Source organism: Vulpes lagopus, chromosome 5 (genome assembly GCF_018345385.1).
Source record: "Vulpes lagopus strain Blue_001 chromosome 5, ASM1834538v1, whole genome shotgun sequence".
Classification (NCBI taxonomy): Eukaryota; Metazoa; Chordata; class Mammalia; order Carnivora; family Canidae; genus Vulpes; species Vulpes lagopus.
The window spans coordinates 74,543,287-74,569,960 of NC_054828.1; the positions used below are offsets into that span (position 1 = coordinate 74,543,287).

The following is a 26,674-nucleotide window of genomic DNA, read 5'->3' on the forward strand; positions in this document are numbered from 1 at the left end:
CTTGCAGGGAGCCTGATGTGGGATTTGATCCCGGAATTCCAGGATCACGCCCTGAGCTGAAGGCAGATGCTCAACCAATCAATGAGCCACCCAGTCATCCCAACACTTAACTTTTTTAAAAGGGTTAATTTTATAACACAGAATGTTTTAACTTCTGATCAAATATCCATTTTGCAACACCACTTTGTGGTAAGCTCAAACTACAGGAATTTATGGGAGGACTAATGGCTCCTGTGTTCAATGCATTTCCAGCCATGTCCTCAACAGGTAACATGAAATGGAAGTGTAGATGTGGCAAGAATTTTGGATTCCAATGGATACTTATGCTGACCTAAATACTCCTAAAATCAAACCAGAAGCATTAAATTCTTAAACAGAATCACACTTAGATTCTTCAGAAAAGAAAAAAGAAACTACACAATGCTTCTTAGAAAAAGATTTTCTTTCGTTTCTTTAATTAGTAAAGAGAGGAAACAGACTAAAATTCCTGAATTCTATTCCATTTTACAATCTGACCCATAATGTTCTCCTTGGACTCTCCCTGTGCCCACTTCACCCACAACACACCTCATATATACACCTGCTTGAGGAAATGACTTCCTGTTAAGATTACTTAGCCAAGATCAGAGGTAATCTACCTTGTGACTTTACTGTAGGTTAACAGATGGACACTCATTTGTTCCACACTCTTTTACCCACTTAACACCTTCTGCTTCACTCCGCTCCAGGAAAACAGTATTTATCACTCTTGTTCCAAGATGAGGTCAGAAGTTTCCATTAGACATCAAAAATACATATTCATCCATTCATCCACCCACCCATTCATCCATTTATATATACACAGATATCAGTGATAAAATTTTCTTTTTCCACAGCAATTTCTAGAAGTTGGGAGAAAAGATCATCTGAAGACCGAAACTCCAATACCTATAAGTGTGTGAAAAATATCATACCAACTTTAAAAATAACTCTTTAATCATATGCACATAAGGGGAATAAGGGGCAGCACCAGGCTGACTGGGGAAGGGACTAAGGTGTTTTTCCTTTGTCCCAATGTCAGCTTGGCACAGTTCTGAGATCACACACACAAGTGGGACTGGGCTGGGAAGTAGAATAAGAGGACTGAAGAGACAAAGGCAGGAGGGGAGGCAAGGGCTCACAGTAGTCTCAGTCGGTAGACTCCAACACAGATTCACTCAGCGCAAGGTCCCAGTAGTGTTCAGCCCCATGCTTTTTGAAGTGTTCTCGAGCCATGTTCTCTGTAGGGCACTGTTTAAACTTCATTTCCCCAAAGCTCCGGTCTTTGGCTGTACCCTGGGAAAGAGACAAAATCTGTAATAAACATGCTGTAAATTTATAAAAAATATTTTATTTAAGTAATCTCTGTACTCAATGTGGGGCTCCAACCTACAACCCCAAGACTGAGAGCTGTAGGCTCCAAGTACTGAGACAGCCAGGGCCCTAAAACACTGCAATTAAAAAAGATTGTTTATTTATTCATGAGAGATGGGGGGGGGGGCAGAGACATAGGCAGAGGGAGAAGCAGGATCCCTATGGGGAGTCCTATGCAGGACTTGATCCTGGGACTCGATCCCCAGACTCTGGGATCACAACCGGAGCCGAAGGCAAACGCTCAACTGCTGAGCCACCCAGGCGTCCCAACACTGCAATTTCTAATTTAAATCAGATATAGCTAACTCTTTCAGCAGGGAGTCTGCTTCTCTCCCTCTTCCTCTGCCCCTCCCCTTGTGTGCATGCACACACACACAGACTCTCTCAAACAAATAAATGAATCTTTATTATTTTTAAAGATTTTATTTATTTGACAGAACATGTATGCACAACTTGGGTGGAGGGGCAGAGGGAAAGGGAGAAACGGACTCTCCGTGTCCCACACACAGCTCCATTCTAGGACCCTGCGATCATAACCACAGCCAAAGGCAGATACTTAACTGACTGAGCCACTCAGGCAACTCTTAAATAAATGAATCTGTATAACCTAATAACATTTTCATAGCAATATGCCTAGTTGAGCATGAGTTTATGGTAAAAGCTATTTAAACCTCCACTCCCTTAGATGTTCGCGTGAGTCTTCATGAATTTATTGGCAAAAAGGTTTCAGGTCTTTTTTTTTTAACCAAATGGAGGATGAGGAATTCTGTGCTCTGATATCTGGGTAAAATGGGATGAATATTGGCCCACCAGGCACCTCTAGGCCTAGATTTGAGCCTTTAAGGAGAGAGAACTGGAGACTGAAAGGATTCTTTCCACAAGACTCAGTGAGGTCCTGTATGCAAGCAGAAGGCTGTGGGGCCCACTGACCAAGAACAGTATAAGGGTGAGCTAAAGAGGAGAATGGGAGCAGTGAGGGAGGTACCTGAAGAAAATTACAATAGAAAAATATACAGTACTGGGTGTAACCACGTTCTCACCAAAGGTACCAGCAGCAACGGCAGTCATAAAGTATACCTCAAGAGGCTTTCAGGAATCAAATTATAATAAGAAGCTAGAGTAGAACCTGGCTTATTTCTGAACCTGAGATACAATTCCTGTGGATTCTTAGAGATAAATGGAAGAGAAATTGGAAGAGATGTAGGGGTTGGGTTCTTAAATATGCAGGTGGGGTATTATGGTTATTATGGCCTAATTTGTATGCATTTGTATGCATAAATTAGAGGAGTCTGGGATAAGACAAAAGGATACATGAAGAACAGTAACAATTGCCTATAAAGAGTGGTCTTAAAGAATCAGAGAATTGGAAGGGGACAATTTCAGTTAAGTGCTTTTTTGTGTTATTAGAACTTTATTTTTTTTTAAGATTTATTTATTTATTTATTCATGAGAGACAGAGAGAGAGGCAGAGACACAGGCAGAGGGAGAAGCAGGCTCCATGCAGGGAGCCCGATGGGACTCAATCCCAGAACTGGGACCATCTTCAAAGGCAGATGCACAACCACTGAGCCACCCAGGCATCCCTAGAATTTATTTTAATAAACATTCACCACTTTTAAAATAATGTAATACTTTTATAATAAAGAACTAGTACTAAACATCAGTACTTTTTTAAAAAAGGATATATATGTACTCAACATAAAAGAATAAAATGAAAACATTAAATCAACATAAAGGTACAAAATATTTACAACGTAAAAAAATGTATTTTGGAGTGGGAATTAAAGAATTACTGCAAAACATCAGGATAAGAATATAATTAATTAAGAAAAAAATTTTAAAGGTTTTATTTATTTATTCATGAGACACACACAGAGAGAGGCAGAGGCACAGGCAGAGGGAAAAGCAGGCTCCGCGTGAGGAGCCTGATGGGGTACTTGATCCCAGGACCCTGGGATCACACCCTGATCCAAAGACATACGCTCAACCGCTGAGCCACCCAGGGGCCCCATGAAAGAAATTTTTAATGCTTCCTGGAAAAAACAGGATGGTATTTTATGCTTCACAAACAATGAACAATCCTTAATTCACATATTGGCCTGAATAAGCCTATTCATTAATTCATTCTTCAGAACTAATACTGATTCACTAAGATTTCAGGGATGAGGGAACTGTATAACCATAAACAAGCTCCATTTTACAGAGCACTATTACATAGTAATCTAATCCTGTTCTCAGAAAAAACTGACAAAGAGAAAAGAATATCCACATTCTGCAGATAAAACAACAGTAATTGATGTTAAGTGTATTGCCCAGTTAAAGAGCTAGTGAGTGGTAATGCCCAGACCCCCAACTTCATATTGTTAAGTCTAGTACTTCTTTCATTATATCCAGACCAAAACAAAACAATACAAAATCTCACAATGATTCATTTCCCTCTTTCCACGTCTCATATCCGTGACTGTGAAATAAACGAGTTGGTAGAGAATTTGTATTCTTTCCACCAGTTTTTCATACTCTTCCCCAGATGACATATCCTATATACTCATCAATTTCACTAAAATATAATCAGGAAGAATCTGCTGCCAAACATTTACCATGGGTTCCAAAAAGAAACATGAATTACTTAAGGAATCAGTAATTGCGTAGTTGTACCATTCCACTGCTCCACTAGAATGGTATAAACAACCAGGAATTAGCTAACAGTCTGCTTCAGTGTTTAACAAAAAATCACCTACCTCCCAGACTAGTACACATTTGTTGGTTTTCTTCACAGCTTCCTCATCAGATTCCTCATCATCTGGAAAAGACAATATAGCTAAATCTTGCTCTAGACTTACACTAGAGACCAAGGTTTAGGTTCTAAACAAAGAGTATTCAAGGCTACCCCAATTCTTTTAAATGTTCCTTTGCCATATATCAGGATCAAATGTCTTGTATTATCTTTATTTCCCCCAAATTAGACTGAAAGCTTCAAACTCAACATTTACTGAGCACTACAATATATCAAGAGCTGCATCAGGTACTGGGAATAAGGAGATAAATAAAACACGAGCAATTAACAAGTTTTTATTGTTAATAAAAAGTTGTCCTAAACACTTTGAGAGAGCAAGGCTTCAGATGCCAACATGACAGAGTCCCTTATCAAGGAGTTTCTAATCTAATGAAGAAGGACAGATAAACCAAATGAAAATATCTTAGAAACCTTGCAAAGCAAAAGAAAATATAGATCAGTTTAAAACTGTCCTTTAAGTAGGGCACAAAAATAAAGACAAAAAACATAAGAGGGTCTGCAAAGCTAGGTAAAATTAAGAAAAGTAAGGTTTTCTGCACATATTGCTAAAGCAGGGCTTCAAAGAAGCTAAGAATGAATATTGATAGAAGAATAACAGGAGGGTATCAAATATATACATGTATTTTATATTTTTTATTTTATATCTATATAAAGTTGGGCTAAAGTGTGTGTGTGTGTGTATATATATATATATTTGTATATATATTTTCTGCCTTTAAAAAACTTTTTAAAAAATAATATAATATAGACAATGCACATATAAATGCATAGCCTGCTAAATTTCACAAACTAAATATATGCCCATAACCTGGGTAAATATAGGCAGACAGTGAAACCAGCTAATAGAAAGGCCTTAAAGGTCAGGCAGAAGAATAACTAACCCTCACACATATCATCACACAATAAAAACTCTATGAATGTCTACTATGTTCATAGTCCAAACAGGTCTTTCTAACATTCCTCCACAATATGTAGTGTGATCAAGTTTCAGTGGGAGGGAATAGATGAATGGACAGAGTACCATCCCCACCTCCCACTTAATCCCCTCTAACCCCCATTCACCATCTCCCTTTGTGTTAGATGTCTGTTCATCCCACTTTATCCGATGCAGCATAAGACGCTTAAATTTCTTCTGGGCCTTGGGGCCTGGAAACAGAGAAGGAGAATTTTGCCAGAATGGTGGAAGATGATGAAGTAGAAAGAACCTCTGAGCTCATTTGTTACTCAGACCCTAAGGTGGTAGTTGCAATCTTGGAAACCACATTTTAGGTTCTTCTACTCCAATAAACACAGAAACAGAAACCCAGGACGTTATACCTAGGTGTGGCTCTAAAACACTTATCTTCTCCTCCTTTTCCCCACCATTCTATTCACTTCAAGGCCTAGGGTTGTGTGGGGACAGTCTCCCTCAGTTTTTTCGGACTCACCCCCTTCCACTACTACCACGTTGACATCCTTGTGCAGTACAACCACCCCTGTCAGGTACAGTTGCCCAGCATTGGCCTCAATCTTGAACTTCTTGGCTGGATTGCTCAAATTTCGAACTCTGGAGAAGGGAAAGTTTAATTATGGCTTTTGTTTTAGCATCAGTAGCTGCCTGAATGGAATGGCAAATAAACAGATGTTCCACAATGGTTTTCTCTCTACAAACAACAGCCTCTGGAGTAAGCACGTACACTAACGCTTGAAAGAAAGGCAGAATCAGTAAGTCTTGAAGTAACTCCACTGTCTTATACTTCAAAGACCAGTATTGTACACACACACAACAAATAGCAGGTAATCAAAATTTACTCTAAGAAAGAAGAGGTATTACCACTATCCAAAAGTACTTGCAAGCTAATTGTTCTTGACAGTGTAATGATCAACAAATTCTTTGCCTTCTAGATGCTTATAATGTTACCAGAAGAAATAGATTATATTTATATTTCACAAAGAGAATGATCCTTAGTTCATATGTTGGTCTCACCAGGTATATTCATTCATTCATTCATTCATTCATTCATTCATTCATTCTTCAGAACTAGTACTGGTTCACTGAGAAGTTCTCAGAGATAGAATAGTAAGTCTTTAACCCTCCCTCATTATAAAAGATTTAGTAGCTCCTGATTCATGTTGAGGTCATAGAAGAGAGTAGGGACTGACGTTAGACCACAGTGATTCTGCCTCAAGCACTTGGAAAAGTTTTTGGTATTTCTAAGGCAAAGGCTGGCCCAGTTTGGACACCTACCTATATACAGATATGTGTACCCCCTGTGAAATGTCTTCTTTAAGCTTTTTAATTTTCTTGACCTTTCTCTGTTCTGCTGTAAGTTTTCGGGCAGCGTTGGCCTCTTCATGCGCTCTGTCGTGACAGGAAGGACATCCACAAGTGAGAAAGGCATTGAAGATCAGAGGCAAAGCTGAGGGAAAGAGAGAGCAACAGAGGACTCTCCCCTCCCTCCAAATATGGATCCCCTCAGAAGAGTCTGGGAAAGGTACTTGCCCGGGTTTCCACCCAATCCCATGGCACTTACTTCTGTCTTTTTGCCATCTGAGCTCTGACATGGGCTTCTACCTTCGTGGGGTCTTGAACAGCCTCTGTTCCTAATACTCGCATTAAATTTGAAATTCTCACTGCAAGTGGAGAGAGGATAGAAAACAATGAATTCTCCAGCTGGGATAACCTGTCACCTTTTCTCAATCAATTCAACTATTCACCTATTTCAAATCTCTGCTCCAAGTTTATTTCCTCCAAAAACCCCTACACCTTGAAAAGCCCATCCAATTAACTCAGTATTTGTGGAAAGTCACACAATCTATATAGTTGGTATACATTTATTTACACTGCTTGAAAATTTATGAAAGATAAGGAACTTTAATTTCTTTGGTATTTTTCACTCTGATCACAGCATTTTTTTTTAAATAAGGATTTTTATTTATTTATGAGAGACTCACAGAGAGAGAGGCAGAGACACAGGCAGAGGGAGAGAGGGAGAAGCAGGCTCCATGCAGGGAGCCAGATGTGGGACTTGATCCCAGGTCTCCAGCCCATTAGAGGATCAGGCCCTGGGCTGAAGGTGGCGCTAAACCACTGAGCCACCCGGGCTGCCCCTGATCACAGCATTTAATGAAAGATCCTACACATAACAGTGCTCACTCAAATATTACTGAGTGATAATGGAAACTACAGGAGTGAAGGTTTCTATCAACAGTATTTTCATTTTTCAAATATTAAGAGTTATGTACAAAACACTCTATGCAAACACTGTAACTACTATCTTCATGAATTTCAAGACCATTACTCTTCCAGGAAGATCAGAGTGTTATATATTTTTACACTTTACAAATAAACCTTAAATGACCTCTACACCAAATATGTTGACCTGTCTTAACAAGATTGTAGAAAATTTAGAATAGGAAGAAAAAAATCAATGAATGATTCAGAGAAAACAAAAAGCACCCAAATACAGAGAGATGTAAAAGTTCCTCTAGAAATACAGAGATGAACAAATGTACCACCCTTTCTTCTTTGCCTCCAAGATACGTACCTTTGGGTTCTGGAGGAGGCATCAGGCCCAGCCTGACTTTCTCTTGTAGTTCCTTCTGTGCTTCCCTCCTCGTTTGCCTTCGAAGTTTCTTCTGCTCCTTCTTGGTAAGATATACCCCCAGAGTAACTGGTGTGTCATTGTCAACTGCCAGGTAGAGAAATGAAAGTATAAAAGCAAGAAGCCCATTAGAGGAAGGTAGGTGACAATCAATCACTCACATTAAAAGAAATTTGCTATTTTTAAGTTGGATAATGGTAGTATGTTACATTTTTTAAAAGCATCCTTATCTTTCATAAGTGTTCTAACTTGTTTTTTTTGAAGCAGGTGAACCCTTTAATCAACTGAAAAGTAGCAAATACAGAAAACAAAATTAGAGCTGCTCTAGTTGCTCTGCATGAGTATTTAGGTTAGGTGGGGCCAAGATGAAATTTATAATTTTGGAGTTACAGGAAAATCCTCTGGACTCCCAAAGCAGTTTATTTAATTTTCTTAAATTTTATTTATTATTAGTTTTTAAAAGTTTATTTAAGTAATCTCTACACTCAAAGTGGGGCTTGAACTCGCAACCCTGAGATCAAGAATCTCATGCTCTTTTGATTTGAGGCAGCCAGGTGTGTCCTCAATCTTTTAGTAATATTTTTTAAAGATTTGTTTATTTAGGGATGTCTGGGTGGCTCAGTGGTTAAGCTTCTGCCTTCAGCTCAGAGCGTGATCCTCGAGTCCTGGGATCGAGTCCCACATCGGGCTCCCCGTGTGGAGCCTGCTTCTCTCTCTGCCAGTGTCTCTGCCTCTTTCTGTGTCTCACATGAATAAATAAATAAAATCTTTAAAAAAATTGTTAATTTATTTTATAGAGAAAGATCCTGTACACATGCTAGTAGGGGGAGGGGTAGAGGGAGAGAATCAAGCAGACTCCCCATTGAGCCTGTAGGGCTCCCCTCGATCTCATGATTCTGAGATCATGACCTGAGGTGAAATCAAGAATTAGACACTCAACTGAGTTGCCCAGGCACCACTCACTTTTTAAAACAAACAAAATCCCCCGTGTTCTTCTAATAATTCACAATGATGACAACTAAGTATACTCTGATTAACTAATATTGAATGATTATCATACATTGTAACACCTCAAGGTCTTAATCTATTTTTCCAAATTTACTAATTGAAATATCTTCTATTCATCACAAATCTGATCAAAGTGTAAAAATCTTTTATGACCTACATAAGGTCATAAAAGAAGGTATACATACAGAAGGTATAACATACATACATACAGAAGGTATAACAGTTAATATTATCTCTACTTATGAGAAAGTTCTGTGCGCTAAGTGATTTACCCAAGGGATTCAGCTAGTTAAAAACACAGCCACAACTAAAACCTTTCTCTTTTGAGTGAGCCAATAAGCTTTTGCTACAAAAATGATAGAGAGAAAGGCTAAAGACAAAGATGACTGAAAAAGGGCAGGTATTTAGTAAAAGTATACAAGAGTGGAGTTGGGAGTCAGAGATAAGAATGTTTTTTATTTTTCTTAAAGTAGGTTCCATGCCCAGTGTGGATCCCAATGTGGTGCTTAAACCCATGACCCTGGGCAGCCCGGGTAGCTCAGTGGTTTAGCACCATCGGTTTAGCGATCTCTCCCTCTCTCTCTTTGTGTGTCTCTTATAAATAAACAAATAAATAAATCTTTAAAAATAAAAAATAGGCATCCCTGGGTGGCGCAGCGGTTTAGCGCCTGCCTTTGGCCGAGGGCGCGATCCTGGAGACCCGGGATCGAATCCCACATCAGGCTCCCGGTGCATGGAGCCTGCTTCTCCCTCTGCCTATGTCTCTGCCTCTCTCTCTCTCTCTCTATCATAAGTAAATAAAAATTAAAAAATAATAATAATAAAAAAAATAAAAATTAAAATTAAAAATAAGGGCAGCCCTGGTGGCACAGCGGTTTGGCGCCACCTGCGGCCTGGGGTGTGATCCTGGAGACCCAGAATCGAATCACGCATCAGGCTCCCTACATGGGGCCTGCTTCTCCCTCTGCCTGTGTTTCTGCCTCTCTCTCTCTGTGTCTATGAATAAATAAATAAAATCTTTTAAAAAAATAAAAAATAAAAAGAAATAAATAAACCCATAACCCTGAGATGAAGACCTGAAATGAGATCAAGAGTCAGATGGTTAACTGACTGAGCCACTCAGCCACCCCAAGAATGTTTTTTAAAACCTAACTTGTAATATATATCAGTGAAACTATCTTTAGATTAAGCCTCAGTGCTCTAGAGCTACACTGTCCAATACTGTAGTCAATAGCCACATATTCTATCTACTTTTAAAGATTTCTTTACTTTAGAGACAGGAGAGAGAGAGAGAAAACACATCAGACAGAGGGAGAGAGAGAAGAATCTTAAGCAGGCTCCATACCTAGCAGAGCTCAATCCCACAACCCTAACTAAGATCATGATACATACACTATTTAAATTGAAATTAATTAAAATTGAATACAATTTAAAATTCAGTCTTTCAGTTTTATTAGTGCAACCCAATTTTCAAGAGCTCAAGTCACTAGTAGATAGTGGCTACCATATGGACAGCACAGGTAGAGAACATGTCCATTATCACATGAAGTTCTATTTAACTAGAACCTTAGTTGAGTAATCTACACATTACCTGGAGGGTTGAGTTGGGCTGGATGTTCAACAAGATTTGTGATTCCAAAATAATCTTCTCTCTTGGGATTTTCCTCTGTACTAAAATTGGAGGAAAAAGGGAAAACAAGATATGTGGGTAGAGACAATTCCAAGAGAAGGAGTCTCAGAAACACAATGAAAAAATGCACTCTTCACAATGCATTCTAGCAGTTTTTAGTGTTTGCATATCTACAACATGTAATTATATTACACATAATTTTTAAGATGAGAAAACTGGGTCCCACTAAGGTTGGACATACTCTCCACACTAGTCATTCTCAACTTTTTTCCTACCCTAACATCCCTGATGGATGTAAAATTCTCTAACAAATAACAAGAACTCCCTGGGACAGTGGTTGACAAAAGAAGGGAAAGGAGAAAGGCTGAGACACGGTCTCTTAAAGCCATGTATCAGAATTACAGAACAAATATAATTAAAGCTCTCCAAATGTTTCTTAACCATTCTCTCCCGAATCAATTATCCTTCCTCTTGTTCTAGGACCAGATCTTTAAGAAATATAAAAATCTATTATAAGTAGCAAAAAAAAAAAAAAAAAAAAATCATTAAGAAAACAAATAATTATGTATAACAAAAGCAAGTACAAAATTTACATCCTTTCCCTTTTAGATTTGTGCCTATTCCTTCCTCTGTTAACCCCCCAAACTAAAGAAACCTATACAACATATTCTTCACCAATACATAAGCCTGTGGATGGTTACCTATTTCCTCAGGATTTTAAGATTTTACTTAATGCATGAGTATCATCTCTCCCAATAAAATTCTAGCCTTATTAAAAAATATTAACTAACAAACTCACAGGTCAAAGCCATTGGGGATGATATAAGAGTCCCACCACTCAATTTCAGGGATATCTCCTTCCTTTAGCTCTTTTTTAGGAGCAATGAGGGCCAGCCTAGTTGAAGTATGGATGCCTGTTTTTCGAGCTGCCTGTGAGATCTCTGCCTGAAGCTTCTCCAGTTGAGCCTAAAGACAAGATAAACCAAGATGCGAAGATAAACCAGAGTCACAGAAAACAAGGACATGAAAGAATCCCAAATTTTAAAGCACCCTCATTGAACTGTTTATGTCTAATGCAAAGAATTCATAATTTCTGAAAACTCTGAAGAGCCATTCTACTTTATTTTATCCTTAGTTGATTTACATGCAACTGCCCTCATCACCACCTCTCACCCCAGTGTATACCTGTAGCAAAACACAAAAATTGGCATTTTATGAAAACCCCATTCTAAGAAGATAAAAACAAGAAGCAAAATTCACTGAATATATATAGTCAGTTTAACTCTTCACGTGTGGAGTTATTTATCTGCAGTAAATGTTAAGACACGCTAGCTTTCCTCAGTCACTCAGAGCATTTTGAATTATTTCCTTCCACTATTTTCTTTTAAAGATTTTATTTATTTATTCATGAGTGACACAATGAGATAGAGGCAGAGACATAGGCAGAGAGAGAAGCAGGCTCCATGTAAGGAGCCCAATGTGGGACTCGATCCCGGGACTCCAGGATCACACCCTGGGCTGAAGGCAGATGCTCAACTGCTGAGCCACCCAGGCATAACCTCCTTCCACTGTTTGTATGTGAATTTTCAAACTTTCCTTTTCACATAAGTAGAATGTAATTAAGAAGACAAATCAGCTAAAAATCAAGTATTCCAGGAATAAATGAAGTTTTTAAAAATTAGTCATTGTTTTATTACTTATGTATCTAACTGCCTAAAACTTAAGAGAATTGAATTGATAGTATTTTAGGACTGTATTAAATTTCCTCTGTCCCCTAACTTCTTTGAAGTTCTAGATTATATTCTAAACCAGATACCTTTGTCCGTAATCGTTGGGCAATCTTCTCAAATTTGCCCTTGTCATGGAATTTAAAAGTGCGTCTTTGGCGCTGAGAAGGGGCAATTGAAACTCGGGGGTCGAAAAAGGTGTTAGACTCCATGTCTTCTGAAGGCTTTTCTTTCAGCTGTTGTTTGAATTGCTCCCTTTTCACAGCACGAATGTTGGCCTTCAGAGTAGGCATGCGGTGTGTCAGCTCAATCTCCTTTCCTGTTGCATCTACAGTGCGACCTTGCTCGTCAAGAATCAGTGGTGTAGGTTTAGTTTGATCTTTTAACTCCACCTTCCTGAGAAATAGTGCACAAATAAATAAATGCCATATGGGACAATATAGCAAACAAAAACAAACAAAACAAGTCGAATCCAACAAAGAGAATAGGTTACACAAGTCTAGGGAACATAAGCTCATCAGTGAATAGTAACACTCTGATTGAAAACATCACACTAGGGATCCCTGGGTGGCGCAGCGGTTTGGCGCCTGCCTTTGGCCCAGGGCGCGATCCTGGAGACCTGGGATCGAATCCCACATCGGGCTCCCGGTGCATGGAGCCTGCTTCTCCCTCTGCCTATGTCTCTGCCTCTCTCTCTATCTCTCTGTGACTATCATAAATAAATAAAAATTAAAAAAAAAAAAAAAAGAAAAAAAAAAGAAAACATCACACTAAATGTTTGAGTACTGACTATAGTCTGATGAATTGAAATTACATTGACAAGAATTTGTAATTCTATTTCACTTCTGAATTTCTAAGTCAGACATAGTATGCCAAATCAACTGTACATGCTAAAAATAGTTTATCATCTTTATCCAATTGTAGAGAACTCTCAGATCTGTCTCTCACTGTGGTTTAATGGATATAGCTCTGGAGTTAGGAACCAGGAGACCTGGTTCTATTCCCAGCTCCAACAATAGATGAATAATCTTAATCTCAGTTCTACCAATTGTAAAAAAAGTTAAATTCTGCAACAAGGAAGCTAAAAGAATTCAATTAGTATTTATTTATTTGTGATTTTATTTATTTACCCATGAGAGACAAAGAGATAGGCAGAGAGAGAAGCAGATTCTGCACAGGGAGCCCAATATGGGACTCAATCCCAGGACCTCGGGATCATGTCCTGAGCTGAAGGCAGATGCTCAACCACTGAGCCTCTCAGGTGTCCCTCAACTGGTATTAAACATATGTAAGAAATATGAAACTTTAAGAAATGATGTAGGCTCCTTGGAAGAAGAAGAGGATCAATAACATTCAAAGTTGTTGTTTTCACTTTCAAAAGTATTTATTGCTCCAGCTTCAGCAATAAAAAGGAGTTCCATGAAATAGATACTCACGGGGGAGCAATGCCCATGGCATGAAGATTAGCCAGGCCCACCATATTGGCATTACCAATGAGCCCTGGCTTCAGTGCCAGCTGGGCTTGGATGCGGGCTTGTAGTTCAGCTGCTTTCCTTGCCTTCTCAATGGCATCATTCATGAAAGTGGCAGCCTGGGAAGGCTGAATAGTGTTGCCAATTGGAAGTCGCTCTGGTTGAGAGGAAGAAGGAGTCTTTGGCTGTTAGATAGAGAAAAAGAAGTCAGAATCAGAAGAATCAGATAGGTCACTTACACATATATACACACAGACTCACTCTGGTAGACTGTGGGGTGGAACGTGCAGTAACCTTCCAGACTCTCAAATGAGTGGATAGCAAGAAATGCTTTGCTACAGAGTCTTCTTTTCAGAGTAATCCGGGCACAATACCTGAGGTGTAGGGGGGCTAATGAAGCTCAGCTGTTTTTTCCTCTCCTCAATTTGCCGTGTAGCTGCCTCCATCATCTGTTTGATCTGTGCTCGATGGGAGAAAAGTTGAAAAACTGTTAACATCTCTTTTTTTATTTCTCCTGCATAAGTTCCTAAATGCAAAAGGCTTTCAGGTCTAGAGAACTAAAAGTTTTCGAATGAACCCATCATATTCTGCTCATACCACTGGCTAGAATATTTAGTAAAGATAAGTCTACTATACTGGGCATTGAAACTTTTCAACCCATCATTCTGTGGCAGGATTGGCACGTTAGGTAGTTAACATAATTTGATGATTAAGACTCAGGGGTGCCTGGATAGTTCAGATGCTTAAGTGTCTGACTCATATTTTGGCTCAGGTCATGATCTCATCTCATGAATCAAGGGATGGAGCCCTACATCGGCTTGGGATTCTCTCTCTCTCCCTCTTCCACTGTCCTTCTCCCACGTCTCTCAAAGAAATCTTTAAAACCAAAGAAAGGCTCAGGTTAAGAGAAACTTGAGCTTGAATTTTAACTCTCCCATTTACTGCTTGTGTGACCTTGGACATGGTATTTAATCTCTAAAACTCCAACTGTCTAAAAAGGGTAAAAACAGTACCTACATTATATGGCTATTATGAGCATTCAAAACAGAATCCACACAAATTATCCTACTTTTTTGTTTTTAAGTTTATTTACTTATTGGAATTTCTACATCTAACATGGGGTTCACACTCAGGACCCTGAGATCAAGAATCATATGCTCTTCTGATTGAGCCAGCCAGGTGCCCCAAATTATCCTACTTTTTTTTTTTTTTTTTTTTTTAATTTTTTTTTTTTTTTTTAATTTATGATAGTCACACAGAGAGAGAGAGAGGCAGAGGCACAGGCAGAGGGAGAAGCAGGCTCCACGCACCGGGAGCCCGACGCGGGATTCGATCCTGGGTCTCCAGGATCGCGCCCTGAGCCAAAGGCAGGCGCCAAACGGCTGCGCCACCCAGGGATCCCAAATTATCCTACTTTTTAAGAATTTCTGTTTTGGGTAACTGGAGACAACAAAGCAAAGACCTGCTTCCCAGCCTTTGTAAAACCCTTCTTTAAGAAGTTTAAAGCGTCAGGCTCCCAGCATGGAGCCTGCTTCTCTCTCTGCCTGTGTCTCTGTCTGTCTCTCTCTCTGTCTTCCATGAATAAATAAATAAAAAATCTTAAAAAAAAAAAAAAAAGAATTATAAAGAATATGACAATGATAAACTCTGAGAATACAATCAAGTAACTCTTGAATTTTCTAAAAGAGACACTGTGGCGTCAAGGTGCTTCAAGATTTTTTTTTAAAAGATTGTACTTATTTAGGGCAGCCCCGGTGGCCCAGCGGTTTAGCCCTGCTTTCAGCCCGGGGTGTGATCCTGGAAACCTGGGATTGAGTCCCACATCGGGCTCCCTGCATGGAGCCTGCTTCTCCCGCTGCCTGTCTCTCTGCCTCTCTCTCTCTGTGTCTGTCATAAATAAATAAAATCTTTAAAAAAAAATATTTTACTTATTTGTTTGAAAAGAAACGGTGAGAGCACAAGCAGGGAGGCAGCAGAGAGGGAGAAGCAGACTTCCTGCTGAGCAAGGAGCCTGATGCCAGGCTTGATCCCAGAATCCTGGAATCATGACCTGAGCTAAAGGTAGAGGCTTAACCAACTGAATTACCCAGGCGCCCCTCTATTTTTTAAAATTTACTTTAAATTATTTTCAAGATTTATTTAAGTCATCTCTACATCCAACTTGGGGCTCAAACTCACGACCTCAAGATCAAGAGTCACATGCTTTTTTCACTGAGCCAGTCAGGAACCCCTGTAAAATTTACTTTCTTAATATTTCTTTTGAGTAGTTCAAAATGCAAAAAAGTACAGTAGGGTATATTATTATTTCTTCCACCTCTATTCTCCATAAAGCACCAGTTATCAGTTTCTTTCCTTGCAGAACTATCATCTACAGATACAAATAAGCAAATTTAGGGATTCCTGGGTGGCTCGATTAGTTAGGAATCTCTCTCTTTTTCTAAGTTATTCATTCATTCATTCATTCATTCATTTATAGTGGGCGTGCACGCACAAGCAGGCAGAGCAACAAGCAGAGGATGAGGTAGAACAAACTCCCTGCCTAGCAGAGAGCCTGATGTGGGGCTTGATCTCAGGACCCTGGGATCATGACCTGATTTGCAGGCAGAGGCTAAAGCAACTGAGCCATCCAGGTGCCCCAAGAGTCCAACTCTAAATTTCAGTTCAGGTCATGATCTCAGGGCCAGGAGACTGAGCCCAGAGACAAGCAACGTGCTGGGTGACAGGAGATGCAATGGGCATGGAACCTAATTAAAATTCTCTCTCTCTCCCTCTGCCTCCCTCACCTTAAAAAAAAAAAAAAAAATTCATTCACCATTCACCCACCAATATGCATATGTATATATTCTATTTCCCTTCCAAGAAATCTTAAATGGTTGAAGAAGTATTTACTGTTCATATGGTATCAAACCTGTTTGTTCCTTTTTTTTTATTCTATATTTTTATTTATTTTTTATTTTTTTATTTTTTTAAGTAATCGCTACACACAACGGGCTTGAACTCACAACCCCAAGATCAAGAGTTGTATGCTCCACTGACTGAGCTGCTCAGGTGCGCTAGTATCAAAATTGTTTTAAGAGAGCCCATTTTTATTTATTTATTTATTTTTAAAAATTTATTTATTTATTTATCATAGTCACAGAGAGAGAGAGAGAGAGAGAGAGAGAGAGAGAGGCAGAGACACAGGCAGAGGGAGAAGCAGGCTCCATGCACCGGGAGCCCGATGTGGGACTCGATCCCGGGTCTCCAGGATCGCGCCCTGGGCCAAAGGCAGGCGCCAAACCGCTGCGCCACCCAGGGATCCCCAAGAGAGCCCATTTTTAAAAATTAATTAATTTAGGGCAGCCCCAGGGGCCCAGTGGTTTAGCACCGCCTTCGGCCCAGAGCATGATCCTGGAGACCTGGGATCGAGTCCCACATCGGATTCCCTGCATGCAGCCTGGTTCTCCCTCTGCCTGTGTCTCTGCCTGTCTCTCTCTCTGTATGTCTCATGACTAAATAAATAAAATATTTTTTAAAAATTTACCTTAATCTCTTTTTTTTTAAGAATTTTATTTATTTATTTGAGAGAGTGTCACAGAGAGCACAAGTAGGGGGGATAGGCAGAGAGAGAGGGAGAAGCAGGCTCTCTGCTGAGCAGGGACCCCCATGCAGGGCTTGCTCCCAGGACCCAGAGATCATGACCTGAACCGAAGACAGATACTCTTTTTTTTTTTTTGGAAGACAGATACTTAACCAACTGCACCACCCAGGCACCCCAAGAGAGTCCATTCTAAAGATATAGATAATTCCTATTAAAAACAAAAACACAAAGTCGGGGCACCTGGGTGGCTGAGTTGGTAGAGCGTCTGACTCTTGGTTTCGGCTCAGGGCATGATCTCAGGGTCCTGGGATGGAGCCCTGCACTGACCTCAGCAAAGTCCACTTGGGATTCTCTCTCTCTCCCTCTGCCTTCCTCTCTCACTTGTGCATGCTCTCTAAATAAATCACATCTTGGGGGATCCCTGGGTGGCTCAGCACTTTAGTACCCGCCTTCAGCCCAGGGCATGATCCTGGAGTCCTGGGGTTGTGTCCCACATCAGGCTCCCTGCATGGAGCCTGTTTCTCCCTCTGCCCGTGTCTCTGCCTCTCTCTCGGTGTCTCTCATGAATAAATAAATAAAACCTTTAAAAAAAATTAAATAAATCACATCTTTAAAAAAACAACAATTTTAAGTCAACTTAAAATTATTTTAGTGGGGGATCCCTGAGTGGTTCAGCAGTGTGGCACCTGCCTTTGGCCCAGGGTGCGATCCTGGAATCCCGGGATCGAGTACCGCGTTGGGCTCCCGGCATGGAGCCTGCTTCTCCCTCCTCCTGTATCTCTGCCTCTCTCTCTCTCTCTCTCTCTCTATCATAAAATAAATAAATCTTTTTTAAAAATTATTTTAGTGGGTTATACTGTCTCTGCATTGTATTTAGAAATTCTCCTCTGCCATCAAACTGAGTTCTGATTACTTCAACAATTTTTTTTCTTTTTAAAGATTTTTATTTATTTATTCATGAGAGACACAAAGAGAGAGGCAGAGACACAGGCAGAGGGAGAAGCAAACCCCATGCAGGAAGCCCAATGTGGGACTCGATCCCGGGTCTCCAGGATCACACCCTGGGCCAAAGGCAGGCGCCAAACCGCAGAGCCACCCAGGCGTCCCTACTTCAACAATTTTCTCAATGATCCAATGAGGTACACAACTGGCCAAATGATATGTGTAATACACCTTGTTTGCCACATAATAGGTACTCAGTAAATGCAATTTTTAAAAAAGATTTTATTTATTTATTCATGAGACATAGAGAAAAGCAAAGACATAAGCAGAGGGAGAAGCAGGTTCCCTGTGGGGAGCCCGATGCAGGACTTGATCCCAGGACCCTAGGATCACAACCTGAACTAAAGGCAGATGCTCAACCACTGAGCCACCCAGGTGCCTGAGTAAATGCAATTTCAATAGTCTTCAGTGGAATACTCCTCGTTAAACTGAGAAATGACAAAACATAAAACAGGAAATAAATGTTCCCCGATGCTAAACACTAATTCAAATTAAGGTCACAATGAATCTGGACCCATGCATCTCTTGCTTCTTCAACTCATAAAATCACTGCTTTCAGTTCCTAATTACTCACCTGGAGCTTAGTCAGCATGCCAGGACTCTCTGAGGGAGGCCCAGGGATCACTTCAGGTTCCTCTTCCACCTCCTCAAAACGGGGTATCCGTCGCTTCTTTACTCCTGATGATTCCTTGGAGATCTCAGAGTCATCACCAAACACTTCCTAAGGAAACCCAAGACAAAATAAGAGTTGTCTCCCTGCCCACGGGACAAAGGAAGAATCATCCTAGTCCCTACCAGCATTTTGTGGCTTTTCCCAGAGTCCTCTAGACCCTCCACCAAATGGACCATCTCACCCAACTTCATCATTCTCCTACTCCAGTCAAGCAAATTTCATTTCCATGTCCTTATAAATGTTCCCATCTCAAAGTCTTTAGAAACGCTACTACCTACAATTGTAATGATTTTCCCTCAACTTGTCATATCCCTGTTCCAAATCCTGCCTAAAACTCACCTCCTCCAGGAAGTTTTCTTCATTAATAATCTTATCCCACTCTGATCAAACTGTTGCTTCACATCCTCTTAGAATTTAAGGCCTGGGTTCATACTACATAAAATTACATTGCTGATATTCTGCTTGCCAAGTGTTAAGTCTTTCAATGTTAGTACTTTCTCCCAACTAGAGTCTAAGCTTTTCCAGGACAGGGGTTTTCTTTTTCTTCTTCAGTATTCCCCAGTAACACTTGTTCTCATTAAACAATGGGAACTCAAATATGTTGACTAATTTGCAAGGTGAATTTAACAGGACGAAGAGTGGCCAACTGGAAGGGACAATGGGAAAAAGCAAATGTACACACCGGTGGTAGGCTTTGGGTGACATCCCCTCTTCACTAGGAGGGCTCGTGTTTTGCAAGGACATATCCTCGGCCAGGGGCGAGCGCTTCCTGGAACTCCTACAGTTCAAGAAAAAGGACTCTCCCATAATATATTGTGTGGGGTGGGGACTTGAATGGACCAAAATGGGACCCATATCCCAAGGCTATCTAGATACCTCCTTCAAGAAACCATTTTTATTAATCCCACCCAATGTAGTCACTTCATTCACAGCATGCCTCAACATTTTCATAGCCACACACCCTATTATAGCATTAACTTCACTCCATAGATCTGTGTATATTGTGGATCAAGCATTCCTCCCCTAAACATAACAAAATTCAACGTCAGTCTGACTGTCTGGTCAACTCTAAAATTTAAAAGAAACTGCTACTTAGATTTTATTTATAATTTGTGACTTTATTTTGTTGTGCCCTCCCTCCCCCCCAACTGCAAATTCCTTTAAGGCAAGACCTATTTCTCATTCCTCTGAACACCTTACAATGCCTTAAACACAAAAGGCACACAATTCTCTATTTCTCCTGGTTCCACAGCCTGGCCAGGGACCAGCAGACATTGCTTATTCACTCTTTGTGCCTCAGGAAAAGCAACAGGATAGCCAAGGTATCAAATGAACTTTGGAAGGTTTGGTGAGAGTCACAGAAAAGACATTTTTAATGGAAGAGACAGAAAAGATATAGAGAAATTAGCCACTTGACGCTGCTAATATTGAAAGAAAGCCTGACAAATTAGCAACTACCGAATAAAAAATGAAGGAGGTCAGATAGTAATGATGGTCCTTTTAAGTACTCCACTCATGGGGCCAGATGACCAGCAATATGCTATGCTATACAGCAAACGGTAAGCTCTCAAGACATACAGTAAATAATTTTTGTTAGGTATCCCATCTACAGGTCCATTGCAGAGAAACCTCTGAAAGGAACAACAGTGAGGTCTATAGCTGTGGAGTCACATTCTCAATCAATCTATTAGTTATCAAGTAATTCAAAGCATAAAACCTTAAAGCAATCAATGTATAGGTAGTAGCAAAGGAGAGAGTGGAGGAGACAAAGGGAAACATAAGAACCAAAACCCTAACTGTACACAAAAAAGGACAAAGCTACCAATGGTTTCCTTGGAATATTTCAACCCATGAACTTAGGTGGTTTATCACCATGAAATGATGATAATACAAGTTCACCTCTCTCCTTTGACTTCTAAGTACCTCTCTTGAATATTATGTATTCTAATAGTGAATATCAAAGTGTAAGTCGGGTAAGCTCGGCAACTTTGTTACCATTCAAAACACTCCCAAGCTCATTAGATAGTTAACTGTAACCTACCTTTAGCTCTCGTTTTCTGCTCCTGTCACTGCTAGACTTGGAATGTCTAGAGCTTCGGCCTTCCTCCACAGCCTCAAACAGTTTGTCCACAAATCGGAGAGTAGAATCATCAAGAAAAGGTTTCAGATGGTCTGACAGGATAAAAAGAGGTGGTAGGGTTGAAAAAATAAAGAGTACTTAGTCCAATACTAGGCATATAGCAGACGCCAACACTGCAATTTTATCCCCAAGAGGGAGGGAAATGTTTTCGTTAGTTCTTTGTAGGATTCCCATAAATCCTTTTACACTGAAAGACCTTACCTTATGAGGTAAAAGTACAGTTAGAATTTTTTGCAGTAGGAAGTAGCATGGCCAGAGCAACCTATTCAGGTTGAACATCAAAGTTTATGATGAATAATCAGCTAACTCTTCCCAAACAGTAAGCTATAGGGGACTACCATAAACAAATTCTGCTTTCCTCAACTTTTTTGTTTTTTTCAGACTTCGATATATTCAGATGTCAGTTTGAATCTGAATATATCTATATGACTTTAGCATATTTCCTAAGTAAATATAACTTAGCCAGTTCAATACATTGGTCAAAGGAAGTCAGTATGAAATTCAAAGTAGATCACAAAGGGGTGCCTGGGCTGGCTCAGCTGGTAGCAGGCATCTTGCTCTTGGGGTCATGAGTTCAAGCCCCACATTGGGCGTAGAGTTTACATTAAAAAAAAAAAAAAGGGGGATCCCTGGGTGGCGCAGCGGTTTGGCACCTGCCTTTGGCCCAGGGCGCGATCCTGGAGACCCGGGATCGAATCCCATGTCAGGCTCCCGGTGCATGGAGCCTGCTTCTCCCTCTGCCTGTGTCTCTGCCTCTCTCTCTCTCTCTCTCTGTGACTATCATAAATAAATAAAAAAAAAATTTTTTTAAAAAAAGTCATGAATAGTATAAAAAATAAGAAAAAAAGCAAAATTCATCATTAGGCTATTTCCATTATAATGCAGGAGAAAATAAAATGTGGCCTGATCTTTTTCAGATACTTCCAATAGAGAATTTGGGAAAATTCAAATCAGTATTTGCGGTCATGCTGTATGTTTAGTCCAAAGATTCATAAAAGGACATACCAGCTGCCTTCTTCTTGTCCATGCCCTTCCCCACACAGTTCAGTGCTGCTGTGACCACTGTGGGCTCTGAGAAACCCAGCACCCTCTTCACGGTCTTCTCTATCCATGGTTTCAGCTCATCCAGCTCCCTCTTAGACAGAGCCATTCTTCAGGAAAAGTATGGTAGCTCAAATCGGATTCGGTACTGCACCTAAAAAGAAACCAGGAAAAAGTTCTTTTAGAGGATAGGAAAAGACCGTTCCAGGCAATATTTAGTACATCAAGAATGTCATCTCCACCCCTATTCTCAATCCTTAGGTGAGTTCTTGTACTTCATTTCAAGCCAAATACTTTTCCTAAAACCTATACTTCAAAGCAGAAAAAACTACATTCTATTTGTAACCCTAACTCAGTAAGTATCAGTGGATAAGTGAAAACTGTGGAATAAACAAGCAAACCCTGGGAATAACCCAGTCTGAGAAATGAGTTCTAGCTTCTTTTTTGATCCTTTCATAACAAAGATTGGCAAACATACAACCTGAAAACAAGACTGAAAAAGCCTACCCAAAGACCAGCTTTTCTATTCCTCCTACTTCCAGGCAGGTATTCCTTAACCCAGCCTTGACCTGTAGGTTTCCCTTCTTTTTAGAGATGCAAAAAAAAAAAAAAAAAAAAAGGAGGGCTTATCCAGGTAAGCCATCCAATATTAAAGCTCTTAATCTGGACAGCCTAAGTGGCTCAGTGGTTTAGTGCTGCCTTCAGCCCAGGGCCAAGGAGACCAAGGATCAAGTCCCACATCAGGCTCCCTGCATGGAACCTGCTTCTCCCTGTGCCTGTATCTCTGCGCCCCCCACCTCCATGAATAAATAAATAAAATCTTTAAAAAAATAAAATAAAGCTCTTAATCTGGGGTGCCTGGGTGGCTCAGTGAGTCAAGCATACGATTCTTGATTTTCAGTTCAGGTCATGATCTTGGAGTTATGGGACTGAGATTCCTACACTGGGCTGCACACCTAGTGTGGAGCTTGGGATTCTCTTTCTCCCTCTCCCACTGGCCCTCCACCAGGTTATTTAAAAAAAAAAAAAAAAAAAAAAAAGGCTCATCATCCTGGGCACCTGGCTGGCTCAGTCAGTAGAGCATGCAACTCTCAATCCCAGGGTTGGGAGTTCAAGCCCCCGCATTGAGAGAGTGTTGAGCCTACTTCAAATAAATAATTTTTTAAAAACAATAAAGTTCATAATACCTAAGAATGTTGTCACATTTCTCTGTAGTCATAGTCATCCCCGTGGAAATTCTGTACCCAGATCATTTTATGTTCTACGAGATCTCTGTCAGTTGACTTCACAAAATTAATCCCTCAGCTCAGAAAAGAATACCCTCATTTTGGATGTACTTTCTCTCCCTTTTCTTTCTTTCTTTCTTTTTTTTTTTTTTTAAGATTTATTTATTTGAGACAGAGAGAGAGGCAGAGACATAGGCAGAGGGAGAAGCAGGCTCCCTTCAGGCAGCCCGATACAGAACTCAATCCTAAGACCGTGGAATCATGACCTGAGCCAAAGGCAGACACTCAACCACTGAGCCATCCAGGCACTCCTCTCTCTCCCTTTACATCTTTATTCCTTTCTTTTTAGCTTTTAGCTTAGCAGAAAAAACACTATCATAAAGAACTCTCTACAACAAATTTTTATTATTTACCCAAGTTAGCAATTCTTCAAAATTGTTCATGTTTACATTTCGCTCTTCTAGTTAAACAGTAAAGCTTGGAATGCCTGGGTGGCTCAGTGATTGAGCGTCTGTGTTCAGCTCAGGGAGTGATCCCAGGTCTGGGGATCGAGTCTCACATTGGGGTCTCTGCGAGAAGGCTGCTTCTCCCTCTGTCTATGTCTCTGCTTATGTCTCTGTCTCTCTCATGAATAAATCTTAAAAAAAAAAAATAGCAAAGCTCATGAGCAGAGAGAAAATGTTATTTCCCTGATTTTCTCACTAAGTGCCTAAAGCTAATAAACAGCACTGACCTCAATTTCCAAGCTAACTTCCTCACAGCAATGCTCCAAATCAGGGTCTCTGAGAGTCAATCTTTCAAGATTTTTTGTTTATTTTTTAAAGACTTTATTTGAGAGAGAGAGAACATATGAGCGGTGGGGAGAGGCTAAGGGAGAGGGAGAAGCTGAATCCGGACTTGATCCCAGGATCCTGGGATCATGACCTGAGCTGAAGGCAGATGCCAAATTGACTGAACCACCCAGGCACCCCTCCAGATATTTTAAGACATCTTTTTTCTCTTAAAAGATGGTCTAATTAACTTCTACTTTCTTGGCAGGTTTATTCTCTATAAGACCTGTTGCTAAACTGTGTATTTAATTTTGGTATAACCACTGGAAGCTAGTAGATTAACGTAATGAAAATAGGAGTGCAAGATTTTGTGTGCCTCAGGGACATGTTATATGAATAATTCTATGGCAGCTCTACTCACCTCTCATGATATAGCAGTATACTGTATAAATCAATACATATTAAATGTACGTTACTCAAAAGAAGCAGATTCAGACCCCAAAATGAGTGAAGAAAGAGTTCACACTGAACATTTGAAATATCGAACTCTATTTGGCAAGTAATTCCTCTGAGCCTCAGTTTACTTGTCTTACAAAATGAAGCCAATTGCCATATCTAAATAATCCTTAATCATTCAATAAACACTGCATAAGTACTAGGTCTCAAGCAGTGTACTGTGTGCTGAGGATACAAGTGAACAGACAATCCTCGCCTTAATGGGGCTTATATTCCACCAGAATTGAATCATGGGCTAGAAAGGGTAAGCAATTTGAAAATCCAAGGAACAAATGACGTACCACTCTATCAGATGAAATGTGTGCTCAAGTACCATACTAACAAATGTATTCAACTTCAACCCAATCCTCTAGGAAATTAAACAGTCAGTGGGCAAAAATAAAAGTTTCAAACAGTAACTAGCTTTTTGTCACTAATCAAATGTTCGACAATAACTGCCTCGGGCGGGGCGGGGGTGGAAGTAGAGGAAGGCAGGATCTCTGAACAGGTAGGAGAATAAAATCTTCTGAAAAATTTCCTTACTCCGTGTTCTTCCTTGCTAACCTGACTTTCCCCCCTGCAACTCCCATTCTTCTGTTTGCTATCTCCGACCGGTTCCCTACCCCACCCTGTTCTCCCCAAACTCATCTTAGAGCTAGTCTCCCCACCCCGTCCCCTTCCCGCCCCCGCCCTTTTCCTCCTCACAATCTCACTCCAACCCATTCTCCCTCAGAACCTTGTACTTCTCTCAGCTTCCTTCCCACTGAACGTTCCCGCCTCTGTCCTCCCCCTGGGCTGAGTCCCGGCCCTCGCTGCTCAGACAGGAGGATACCCTCAAAGGGCCCGGGGCACTACTCACCTCACAAACTTCAGCCTCTGAGACGGAGCCCGAACGTTACACCGGAACCGGAAACCCTCGGACCGCCCTACGGCCTGCCGTCGCTACCGCCACAGCTGCCGCCACGCCGCGGTCCCCCACATGTGACGGCGAAGGGCCGGGCCACCGATTTGCGCAGCCGTAGTAGCTACTTTCTCCGCGGCGGAGCGCATGCGTGCCAGGGAAGTAAAGTTTGCGCATGAAAGTTCCTGCGTCTTTGGGTTTCTCCAGCGAAATCTGGTAACTAGATTACTGCGAAGTTAATGTTGCCTGAAGCAGAAATTGGGCTTGCAGTACTCAGTGTGAATAAATGCGCTAAAAGCGAGGCTTCTGGGATGCCTGGGTGGCTCTGTGGTTGAGAGCCTGCCTGGGCCCAGGGCGTGATCCTGGAGACCTGGGATCGAGTCCCACGTCGGGCTCCCTGAATGGAGCCTGCTTCTCCCTCTGCCTGTGTCTCTGCCCACCGCCCCCCCCCCCCCCCCGTCTCTCATGATTAAATAAATAAAAATCTAAAAAAAAAAAAAAAAAATTTTTTTTTAAAGCGAGGCTTCTGCGTTCGGGCTAAACTGAGCCTTTCTGGTAGGCAGTAAACCATCTTGAGAGGCGGCACCCCTTCAACCATTTTTCCCTTACTTAAGTGTAGTGTCAGAGACCACCAAGAAAAATGACTAACATAGGACGACTCCGAAGATAGCATGCCCTCCATCTGTGCCTTTTATGGTTTCATTCATTCATTGGCGTAATACTTATTGACTGCCTACTACCATATGCCAGACATCCTCTGAAAATCGATATTGCTTAAACTAAGGACAGGGGCTTTAAAGTCAGACTACCGAGATTTGTATTCTAGATCTCACGCGTTAGCTATGAAAGCAGGCAAATTACTGAAGCCCTGTTTCCTCACCTGTTAAAAAAAAATCCTCTTCACAGGGGCTGCTCTGAGGTCAACAATGACAGAATGAGGGTAATGCACTTAAAACAGTGCTTTTCATAGAGTTAAATAAGCTATATTACATATAATAGTCAATTGCCTATTTAGTCTGTAACACATCTTAAGTTTACATGATGAAAACTAAACTCATGATTTCACACCGCACCCGCCCTGCCAAAATACCAGCTCCAAGTCTTCATTCTCAGTTAAGAACAACTGTATTACAGTTTCGGCAGGCCAATAATCTTGGAATTATCCTGGACTCCTGTGTTCTGTTGGTCCTACTTTCAAATACATACAGAACCCACTTGTTTCTCACCACCTCCACTACT

General features: G+C 40.7%; 1 protein-coding gene across 2 annotated transcripts; it reads right to left on the reverse strand.

Moving 5' to 3' along the window:
- Positions 1 to 465: 465 nt before the first annotated feature.
- Positions 466 to 25,863, reverse strand: PRPF3 (pre-mRNA processing factor 3). Of its 2 annotated transcripts, XM_041757032.1 has the most exons (16): positions 25,394 to 25,863; positions 22,008 to 22,197; positions 20,904 to 21,034; positions 18,764 to 18,910; positions 13,982 to 14,065; positions 13,572 to 13,792; positions 12,225 to 12,531; positions 11,208 to 11,374; positions 10,370 to 10,449; positions 7,714 to 7,857; positions 6,700 to 6,799; positions 6,414 to 6,527; positions 5,614 to 5,732; positions 5,249 to 5,332; positions 4,131 to 4,192; positions 466 to 1,314 (listed from the first exon to the last, which is right to left on the reverse strand). In XM_041757032.1, exons 2-16 carry the CDS (start codon positions 22,150 to 22,152, stop codon positions 1,168 to 1,170), a joined length of 2,052 nt encoding a protein of 683 aa, XP_041612966.1. In that variant the 5' UTR covers positions 22,153 to 22,197; positions 25,394 to 25,863; the 3' UTR covers positions 466 to 1,167. The 2 variants fall into 2 exon arrangements, with proteins under 2 accessions (XP_041612966.1, XP_041612968.1); XM_041757034.1 differs by lacking the exons at positions 22,008 to 22,197; positions 25,394 to 25,863 and adding an exon at positions 19,545 to 19,640 and having other exon boundaries at positions 20,904 to 21,035.
- Between the last annotated feature and the right edge of the window lie 811 nt (positions 25,864 to 26,674).

Excerpts from the sequence above, each read along its gene's own strand:
- PRPF3 (XM_041757032.1), bottom strand. The coding sequence starts at position 22,152 with ATGGCTCTGTCTAAGAGGGAGCTGGATGAGCTGAAACCATGGATAGAG. Across the intron at positions 13,793-13,981 it reads TTAGCCCCCCTACACCTCAG|CCAAAGACTCCTTCTTCCTC; the intron begins GTATTGTGCCCG and ends TCTATCTAACAG. Across the intron at positions 10,450-11,207 it reads ATCCCCAATGGCTTTGACCT|TACAGAGGAAAATCCCAAGA; the intron begins GTGAGTTTGTTA and ends CTCCAATTTTAG.